Consider the following 11,450-nt stretch of genomic DNA (forward strand, 5'->3'; position numbering starts at 1 on the left):
GGATTGCCCACCAAGTTGCATTCGGAAAGCATGGCATATAAATCATCAACATCATCATGCTTTTCAACCATGTTTGCTTGACCCTTCTTCTTGTCTTTCTTCGGAGCACGACACTCCGTAGATTTGTGTCCAGTTTTTCCACAGTTGTAGCAGTTTCCACTGAACCGCTTCTTGCTTGGGTTGTATTTCGGTCCAGAAGCCTTCTTCCTCTTTTTGTTCTCTTCAACAATATTTGCTCCCATTATTGTTGAGTTTCCACGACCTCTCTTTTCAGCAGCTTTGTTGTCCTCTTCGATTCTCAACCGAACAATGAGATCTTCAAGGGACATCTCCTTGCGTTTGTGTTTCAAGTAGTTTTTGAAGTCCTTCCACAAATGAGGCAACTTCTCAATCATTGCTGCTACTTGAAATGCTTCATTGATAACAAGACCTTCAATGAAATTTCTATTAGTAAAAATACCAAGATTACTACTTTCAACATCAATATTAATTTGAGTTATACCTTCAGCAAGGAGATCGTGAATAATCACTTGCAATTCCTGGACTTGGGTAATAACAGACTTGCTATCTACCATTTTGTAGTCCAAAAACTTTGCAGCAACAAACTTTTTCAACCCGGCATCTTCGGTTTTGTATTTCTTTTCAAGCGCAGTCCACAGTTCCTTTGACGTTTCCACGCCACTGTAGACGTTATACAAAGCATCCTCCAGCCCGCTTAGAATATAATTCTTGCACAAAAAATCTGAATGCTTCCACGCCTCAATCACGAGAAAGCGTTCAGTTTCTGGAGTTTCGTCGGACAGCACAGGAACATCTTCCTTGATGAACTTCTGGAGACTTAGAGTAGTCAAATAGAAGAACATCTTTTGCTGCCAGCGCTTGAAATCAATCCCGGAAAATTTTCCGGGTTTCTCCGCCGGTGCCAATGCTGCCGGTGTCGTTCGACTTGTTGAGGCATTGGCAGTCACCATTGGAACAGCTTGGTTCTCATTTTCATTAGTCATTTCTGTAAAAGAATGACACAAACGTTAAAATCACGTAGATTTTAATAGAGTACAAAACCACAAAGGTTTTACTCTTCCAGAAACAGTAAGTACAAATACAGAAATCAAAGTAAATTCCTTAAGCTTGTTAGTAGACTGTATTTGTAAAATAATTCTGGAAATATAAATGAGTATAAACAGAAATGAACATAAACAGAAATGACATAAAACCAATTCGAGCCCACTGAATTCGCAGTGTTTCCTTAAGGAATTTAATCCCCTCCTAGTACCCAAGGTTATGGATTATTTCCTCCCAGGATAGAACGAATTACACACTGGTGTAGTGGTACTTCAAACCCCAGTGTTTCAGCGAACACAAAGTTCGGTAGCAAATCACACTTACTTTTTACTTTGTTTGATGCTAAAAGTATGCAGAAGAAGGAGAAGAAACTCAGAAAATCGTAGTGAAATTCTGAGCAGAATAGTGTTGTATTTATAGCCAAAGTTAGGCTGAAATCTGAAGAGGTGCAACTCTTCAGAATGGCTGTTTATGCAAAACGCCCACAGCATAAATGCCATTACTCAATCAATCGATCATTTGACCGAATCCGAATCCGAATCCGTAGCCGTAGCCGTAAACGCCCACAGCATAAATGCCATTACTCAATCAATCGATCATTTGACCGAATCCGTAGCCGTAGCCGTAGCCGTAGCCGTAGCCGAGCGAGCGACGACGACGACGGCGCGAGGCTTGCCTTCTTCTCAACTCTTTAAGAGCTAGAAGAAGAGCAATTGCTTATATACCCATAAAAAACCTCTTCCTCTTCCAATATGGGACAATGCCCATTTGCCAAGGGGGAAACTTAAAATTTCACTCAAAAATTTTATTTCCCTCCATTTCCCATTCACCCTCTTTTAAGTATTTAATATATTAATTAAACACATCCAAAACCCAACAGGAGGTAGCTGCATGCGCTTAATCTACAGGAGGCGGAAGCTAGAAAAGAAGGTGCAGGAGCTAGAGACGATGGTCGAATCAGAACCGGTTTGCATACTCTCGACACAACTCCATGAGTATAAAGCTGAGATAAAAGAGATTGACCGTGAGCTTCTGAAAGAAAAGAATGCCTTCATAAAGAGTGAGCCAAAGTAATAAAATCTGAAGGTTCCGTCATCCCTTTTTAATTAGTGTACCTATTTGACATATCAAGAAGGAGCAGTCATTTCAGTTCTTGCCTCCCTTGTTTATTTCTGTGTATCCCAGTGAAACCAACTTTTTGAATCCAGTCGATTTTACAGGTCATGCTGTAATATTTTTGGGGGCATAATCTTTTTGTAGTCAAGTATTTGATAATTTTGCCCGCTGAAACTAAAGCATATAGAAAGGAAATCAACTGTTATTTGTCTTTAATTTTGTTGGAATTTGAGCTTTGGTTTTTAATGTTTGCATCCACTTGTTTGACCAAAAGGTCAACCTTGGACAGGATGTGCGTCCGGATACTTCTGATTGGAGATAAAAGTTTAATTCCGGTAGTTCGTATTAGAAACAGAAATTTAAGCTTGAATTTTTTATTTTCAAATTAAAGAAGTGACAACCTAAATCCAATTCAGATAAGTTGGGATTGGATTTCGATTTTAGATTAATCGTTTGGAAATTTAGGATTTTTTGGTTTTGAGCCAAGTGTGAGACGTCTCTTCTTACAAAAATAAATATCCAAATAAAGTATTCATGTTAAATTGCCTAAAAATATCGTTCTCACTGCAATCATCTAAATAAAGTAATCAAATTGCCATTACACAAATGCAGTAGAGACATTAATAAAGTTGATAAGAAGTAGCTATAGTGAGATTATATCAAGATAGAATGTATACATTAATGAGGCTGATAAGAAGTAGCTATAGTAAAATTATGTCAAGATAGAATTTATTCTAACAGTAACTTAGTAATTAGAATTGAACTATGAAATAATGTCTAATGGTATGGTATAAGACTTATTACTATTGGCAAATGGGCAGTGGACAGTAGGGGTGTCAATAGATATTCGAAAACCGACTAAACCGACCGAACCGTACTGAACCGAACCGATTTTTAGGTAAAGATAATTAGGGTAGGTTTTTTATTTTATAAAAATAAATCGAAAAAATACCGAACTATCGAATAAATTTTACGTGTGAAAAATATATTTATTTAGTATGTTTAAAAATAATAACGCACTATATTTTCTTGAGAAAATACATAAATTACCCATCAAACTTGTCCGAAAAAATTATTTATACACCTTAACTTTACGGGCGACCTATGTCCCCCCTATTCTTGTTTCGGGTGAATTTAAGACCACCCTAAATTGTGACGTGGCAAAGGCAGTAGCTTCACTCTCCCAACCTCGCGTGTAAGAGGGAAATAATTTTACTGTGTGCGTCCCTTTTTCTTTTACTTCTTCTTTTCTTATTTTTTTCTCTTTTTGTTTTCTCTCTCCACCTTTTCTTCTTCCTCTCACCATTTTCCTTTTCCCATCCAAGATACTACTGTATCTTCCAGAAATTAATGTTTTCTAATATGGAAATCAAAGTTAGGAGTGATGAGTTAGAAGACCTTTTTGATGGACAACCTACATTCACGGCGTCTTTCATTTGTTTTCCCAGTTATTTGAAGAAGAGTATAATCGCATAGAAAAGAACATGAACAACAAATTTGTCAAATTCGAATTCTAACCCATATGGGTTTGATTGTGTTTTTCAGATTTTCAATAAAGTTGTTATTTGAGTGTAGATAAAAATTTGAAGAAGAGTATAATCGCATAGAAAAGAACATGAACAACAAATTTGTCAAATTCGAATTCTAACCCATATGGGTTTGATTTGTTTTTTCAGATTTTCAATAAAGTTGTTCTTTGAGTGTAGATAAAAATTTTATTGGTTGTAACCTGTAAGAAAATCAATAATTTAGCAGTGTAAAAAGCTTTGGATTGGAAAAGAAAGTTGAATATGAGAGAACGAGGTGAGGGGAGGAAGAGAGAAGAAGAAAACTCCATTTGGCTTTTGGTGAAAGGACAAAACAGTCCCTCACATAATAGGGGTGAAAGGACAAAACAGTCCCTCAAAACAAAATAATTAAATAAGTGAAAAAAATAAATAAAGCAGATATTGACACGTGGCGCGCGTGTACTACACATCCCACCACAAGACTGACTAAGTGTTACCAATGGGGTATTAAATTCACCCCAAACAAGAATAGTGGGGACATAGGTCGCCCGTAAAGTTAAGGTGTGTAAATAATTTTTCCGAACAAGTTTGATGGGCAATTTATGTATTTTCTCTATTTTCTTTGGGCCTTGGAATTATGAAAACTATTACAAGCCAACAATTAATTAAACTCAAAATACTAACTCCTAAAACCTATTATGCTACTTCTATTTAAATTAAGTTATTTCAAGTATCTTTATTAGCAAGACACAAAGTATTTTAGCGATTATGAGTAGCAAATTACAATGTATTGAATATGTTTGCTTTCATATAATTTAGATTTATCTTTTTGAATATTTAATCTTCTATAGACTTTATTCTTGAGTCCCGGCTTGTTATATCTTTCAACTCGTGTGATTTATATTTTCTTTGCCTTTGTTTGATTTCTTTTACATTGTTGTAGAACAGTTGATGGATTTATACTCTAGCCATCTTTCTTTTTTCTTTTTTAATTCATCACCCTTTAAACAGTAAAAATGTCTAGAGAGTTTTGCTAAGTCCTCTAAAAGAACATATGTTATTGCGTTCATTTTACTTCTACTGGTGAATTTTACATGATATTAAAAAAATACCGAAAATTAATCGAACCGTACCGATACCGAAGAAAAACCGACATGATTGGGACGGTTTCGAAAAGTCTAATTTTGGTTATACATAATAGAATAACCGAAAAATTGGGATGGTACAAAATTTATAAAATAACCGACCGAACCGAACCATTGACACCCCTAATGGAGAGTAAAAAGTTTTGGATTTTTGGATATCTAAACATCTAAAGTACCAAATTCAACATTCAATTCGAAGTCCAAATTTAGAGTAAAACTTCAATCCAAAATTCAATCTGTAATCTGAAAATCTAAATCAAAAAGCCAAAAAATTCGAATTTCTGTTGGAGCTTGGCTTTGCCCAAACTATGCCATGTCACCTCGAATGTTCTATTGATTCTTGAACTACGCAGTATTCGGCTTTAATGGAAAATAACAAGTTTAGATAGCTGACTTTTTTACAAAAGGCAGGTTTTTGGATTTTCCGCAGTTCAGAATTCGGTGGCATCTCGCTCTTATTGGAGTTCATTTTTTTCTTATTGGAACTATTTTTTGCAACTGATACTCTGAAATATGTGTTTTGAAGATTCATTATAACTACCATGTATTTTGACTATTACATATACGGAAAAGGGCCAAATACTCCCCTAGACTTTGCGAAAAGGGCCAACCCTCGTTAAAAGTTTGGCCCATCCACAACCCTACCGTTACATTATTGGCCTATATACCCCCCTGATTTCAAACGGAAGCCACAGTGGATAAGTCATCCACTCAAAAGTAGCCATGTGGAAATTAATATCCACATAATCATTTTATTTAAATGTCCAACCCAACCCATTAACCCAACCCGTAACCCGACCCATAAGCTATAACCCGCCTCTTAATAACGTTACCCCCATTATCGTCTCTTAAACAAGGGAAAAGTTGCAGAAACTTAGATCGGCAAAACTCCACACCCTCATTATCGTCGACTCCATACGACCAAGTAAGGGTTAGTGTTCCCACCATCTTTCACCATTCAATTCCCAAAATATGAGCCAGGGATCTTCGAGTTCATCATATGGTTCGAGGAGGAAATGCTGTTGTGGAGTTGCTGCTAGCCAATTCACTGCTTGGACTCCAAATAATGCCGGCAGATGATTTAACAAGTGTTCAATGCCTAAGGTAAATTTTATAAGAATTGTTTGTATATTTTTATTTAGGTAATTAATGCAGGAAGACACACTAACTCGACAATTTTATTGTAATTGTTGCGCAGGGACAGAATTGTAAGTTTTGGGAATGGGTAGATGATGAACTTCCTATTAGATTTACAACACTGATCAGTAACTTAAAGAATGAAAATGAAGCTCTTAGACGAGAAAAGAATCTTCTCCTGATGAAGGTTGTCGAGATTGAAAGCGTCTTTGCAGGGGATGTTGCAAAAATTGAAGATTTCAAGGAATTAGATAATGTTAAAGGAGACAATGATGTTTCTAAGGAAAAAACTGATGGAGGTTTAGTGTTTGTGAAGGAAAGTAGTCCGAAAAAATGGAATATCATTGGTATGGTTTGGTGTTGCTTAGTTGGGTTTATCTGTGCTTGGAAAATAGCTAACTTAAGCTCAACCAAAGTTTAGGTGTGTTTGACATATTTAAGTGATTATGTAACCGATGTTCAAACAAGGTTTATGTATAATTTACATGGTTAATGTTTAATTTATGTTTTATGTTTTGGAGTGAAGTTTATGTTTTCCTTCGTTTCTGGCAGACTATCCCTTTGATCAACCTTTTTGGGATGTTATTTTCCAGCTTTTGTTTCTCTTTAAACAATAAAAATGAGAATGACAAATGCAAATCCATTATTGGCCAATAAATGAGAATGACAAATGCAAATCCATCAAGTTTGCAGTAGACTGGGGTAATAAGAATGCAGAAAAAGTCACATTCTATATATATAACAATGCTAATTAATCTTCTGCCACATTGATCGTGGTCCTCTGCTAGTTGTGAGTTATGTCACCATGTTATGTTTTCAAAATAACTTGTTGGCTTTTGAACTCACAGAAATCCTATCTTACATGAACCAGCTTCATATAAACACAAGTATCTTACTGTGTTAGCATAATAACTGTACTGGAATTAAATCTGCAGCAGCAGCAATTTTGTTGTTCTCAATTGAGCAAATTGTTGACCAGTTTCCTGTCAAGAAATGCTGAGTAGAACTTTCAAAGTAAGGGACACAACTACTGGGTGCATGCTTAACTTCATATCAGTGTAATAACAAGCAGAAACTTAACAAGCATGCCTAGCAGCAGAAACTTAACAAGACAATCACTGGTAATAACAAGCAGCAGAAACTTAACTGTTTTGCAGCAGAAACTTAACTGTTTTGCAGAAACTTAGATATGATAGCTGAAACTTAACTGTTTTGTTTAGATTTGATAGCTGTTTTGCAGAAACTTAACAACAGCCTTAGCAAAAACTTAACAGCAAAAACTTAACAGCAGAAACTTAACAGCTGCTTTGCAAAAACTTAACAGCAGAAACTTTACAGCAGCCTTAGCAAATTGTTTAACTAACAAAAAACATAACAATTGTCCTCAAAGAAGATCTTCATCATCAAGTGCAACTGGTTTGCCTTTGCCCTTTGTTGCCATCATCTTGATATTTCTCTTTCTTGCCTCAAGTTGGACTTGGCTTGATGAGATTGCAGCTTTTCCCTTCCATGTCAGCTTAGTTGGAGAATAAGGAAGATTGGTAGGTGTCGAAGCCCCAGTGTGATCTCCAGCAAACTTAATTTTCCTTACACCAGTAGTAGGTCCTCTTAGGTTACCCCTCTCAATCCTTGATTGTGTTTCTGAAACAATCATTGGCCTAAGTGGAGGATCTTCTTCATTGTCAACTTCCGGACCATATGGTGTAAACTCTTGGGTGGCAGCAAATGGTCCAACATCAGCATTGCAGTTTGCAGCTTAGGTGGCAGCATCTTCTTGAGTTGCAGCATCTTCATTGTCACTCTCCATTGCAGCATCTTCTTGAGTTGCAGCAGCCTTAGGCTATTAACAAGTAAAAAAAACCAAGTCAATTTAAGTAGTACTATTAATCAATCAAACAATATGAAAAAATATTACCTTGTAACAACCCCTTGCATTGTGGTTTGGCTCACCACAATTACTACATGTCATTTGTGTACCCTTCCTTGATTGACTCCACTCCCCTATCCTTTTTCTTGCCTCATCTGGTTCCCTATTTCTTTTCACTTTGGGTCTGCCAACTTGCTTCACAGTATCAGGAGGTAACATGGCTTGTGAAGGTTCAACTTTCCAGAACTGCCGACCCCTAACAGGCTGAAGCTTTTCCTTATATGTTAGCAAGTATGCTTCTTTACTATACCACCAATGGATTTCACCACCAGGCTCTACTCTCTTATGCATCATTGCCTTTATTGCATGAGGGCAAGGAATGCCAGATAAATCCCATAACCTGCATGTACACCTTCTCTGTTGTAGATTGACAGTATGTCTATCAATTCCTTCAGACACTTCATATCCCCAATCTCCATTGAATATGACTTTACAGTCAAGTGATATGCCCCTCCAATCACTATACAACTTCAAGCAAGCTGGACTATATTCTGCATTCCAACTTCTCACCTAAGCCTCATTGTCTCCTAACAACACCATCACTTTCACTGTTATGTCCTCCAACATTTTGATAATTGGTTTTCCTCTAGCCTCAAGAATCCAGGCATTAAACGACTCAGTGAAGTTGTTATCAAACATCATATTCTTACATTAGGTATCAAGATAAGCCCTACACCATGCCCTTGGAGGATACTTTAAGATATCCTTTGCAGCATCTTCTGACAGATCCCCTAATTTTTTCAATTGGTCTTTAAACTCCTCATCATATGAACTCCATGCACACCACCATAACAACTTTCTCATTTCACCACTTCTCCATTTTTTGCACCAATTGGCCTCAATATGTCTCACACAGTACCTGTGGTTAGCCTCAGGAAGTACTGTGCTAACAGCATCCAACAAGCCATGTGAAATGAATTACAAAACAGAGAATGAAAGAAATATTAGGCTATTAGTGCAAACCATCATATACTTTAAAATATAGAATGAAAGAAAGTCAGAACTATTTACCTTCTGCATATCTGATATGAATGTGATTCCTGTACCAGTTTTAAGCTCCAAAGACAACTTCAACAGCTCCATGAACCAACTCTAAGACCTGCTTGTTTCCTTGTCCACCACAGCCCATGCTAGTGGGTAGAAATGATTCATGGAATCTTGTCCTAATGCAACCAATAACTGACCCTTGGTTCTACCCTTTAAGAATGTACCATCTACTCCAATTAATGGTCTCAAACCATTTTTCCAGCCTTGCTTCAAAGCATTAAAGCATAAGTACATTCTCAAAAAATTTCTCTTACCTTCTGCTAGTGCATCTTTGGAGATATTTATGACTACATCACTTCCCGGATTAGACAATCTAAGTTCTTGACAGTATGCCTCAAGTTTGTTGTAGTCATCTATAAAACTACCCTCTAGTTTCTGAAGAACCAAATTCTTAGCCCTTTTCAATTTGGATCTACTCACATTCAACTTCAAATAATGTTCAAGCTCACCTCTCATATCTTTAATCGTGTATTTAGGGTTATTTTGGACCTTACTCTTAAAATATTGAGCTAATGTGGTTGCATCAGCTCTAGGATTCTTAAAGGCATCATCACATGTGTGTATATCCTTCCAAGTTTTAATCGTGAACCCACCAGTTTTCCCATCTTCAGAAATTAGACACCTAAAGAGACACCCTTCTTGACAACCCCACCTGGTTCTTACTGTTTCACATTTAATCAACTTCAAAGCCTTTTTGTTAGCTAAAGCATAGAAATTTACAGCCTTCCTGCCTTCATTCATGTCCTTAAATGACATACCTAGCTTCAACTCCTTATAGTTTTCCAACCTATCATCTACAACCCTCCTCCTTTCATTGTTAATGCCCTCCTTTTCATCAGAATCATACTCCCCACCATCTGAAGGTTCGTATTCACCACCAGAACCAAGACTATGTTCACAATCTGTACCAACCTCATCATCTAAATGATATGTTTCTATATGGTCTGAAGTCATCCTTCGAAAGCTAATAAAAAAAGGAAACAAAAAAAATAACGGAAAAGGGACCACATCAGAAAATATTGGTATAAAGATAAAGCATAGAATAAAAAAACTTAAAAGCAAATCTGATTTCGGGACAGCCGACCCACCAAATCCCAACAAAAAAATATGAAAATAAACAAAAATCCAGCAATAAACAAACATATACGGATAAAGATAAAGCATGGAATAAAAAAAACTTAAAAGAAAATCTGATTTCGGGACGGCCACCCACCAAATCCCAACAAAAAATATGAGAATAAACAAAAATCCAGCAATAAACAAACATATACGGATAAAGATAAAGCATGGAATAAAAAAACACAAAAAGACAAACATCAAAATCGGGAAAACCAAAGACCCACCAAATCCCCAAGAAAAATACAAGAATAAACAAAATCCAGCAATAAACATACATATATAATGCTTTTAAACGGACAAACATTAACTCGACCCAAAGTACATGTTAAAACGATTTTAAACATAAAACCTAGACCCAACAGTAAAATGTAACAAAAAAGAAGCTAAAAAAACTTACCTTGACAAGAAGATCTTCTTTAATATGGGGGTATGGAGTTTCAGCAGCACCAACCTTCGATTAGATTCCTTTGCATTAGCAGAAAGAAGGTGGAATTTTCGGGGGTGGAGAAGAAAAGGGTAACAACCGAGTTTGGTAATTGATTTTACCCAAGCGGAAGAAAAGGATAACGTTATTAAGAGGCGGGTTATAGCTAATGGGTCGGGTTACGGGTTGGGTTAATGGGTTGGGTTGGACATTTAAATAAAATGATTATGTGGATATTAATTTCCACATGGCTACTTTTGAGTAGATGACTTATCCACTGTGGCTTCCGTTTGAAATCAGGGGGGTATATAGGCCAATAATGTAACGGTAGGGTTGTGGATGGGCCAAACTTTTAACGAGGGTTATATTTGGCCCTTTTCGCAAAGTCTAGGGGGATATTTGGCCCTTTTCCGTTACATATATTACACGAATTTGAGGCTGCTGGTACAGACCTGAGATTTATTAGTAACATGGGACCTCCAATTTGAACTAATTCACTTAGTATTTTTTCATAATATTGTATTTCTTCTTATATTTACATTCTTGTAAGCTTCCGTAGAGCTAAGTTTTTTTCTCTAAGGCCCTTTGGTTTGGGAGTTATTCTAAGATTATAATGACGGGATTATAATACGAAAATTAAATAGTACCTTGGGTTGGTTATCCAAGGGATGGGGAGATCGACGAGGATGTCACATACCACATTGGGGTGGGGTGGATGAAGTGGAGGTTAGCATTTGGAGTTCTTTGTGACAAGAAAGTGCCACCGTTACTCAAATGTAAGTTTTATTCAGCGGTGGTTAGACTGGCCATGGTGTATGAGGCTGAGTGTTGGCCAGATAAGAACTCACATATCCAAAAAATAAAAGTAGCAGAAATGGGGATGTTGAGGTGGATGTGCAGACACACGAGGATGGATAAGATTAGAAATGATGATATTCGGGAGAAGGTAGGCGTGGCTCCCATTG

The 11,450-nt window shown here is 36.7% G+C and overlaps 1 protein-coding gene across 1 annotated transcript; it reads right to left on the reverse strand.

Moving 5' to 3' along the window:
* LOC109234687 lies at positions 7,725-9,896 on the reverse strand. The gene is made up of 4 exons (XM_019400752.1): positions 8,995-9,896; positions 8,590-8,781; positions 7,884-8,235; positions 7,725-7,808 (listed from the first exon to the last, which is right to left on the reverse strand). The coding sequence occupies exons 1-4, from the start codon at positions 9,894-9,896 to the stop codon at positions 7,725-7,727; spliced, it is 1,530 nt and encodes a 509-aa protein (XP_019256297.1).

This window comes from Nicotiana attenuata, chromosome 11 (assembly GCF_001879085.1).
Source record: "Nicotiana attenuata strain UT chromosome 11, NIATTr2, whole genome shotgun sequence".
Lineage (NCBI taxonomy): Eukaryota > Viridiplantae > Streptophyta > Magnoliopsida > Solanales > Solanaceae > Nicotiana > Nicotiana attenuata.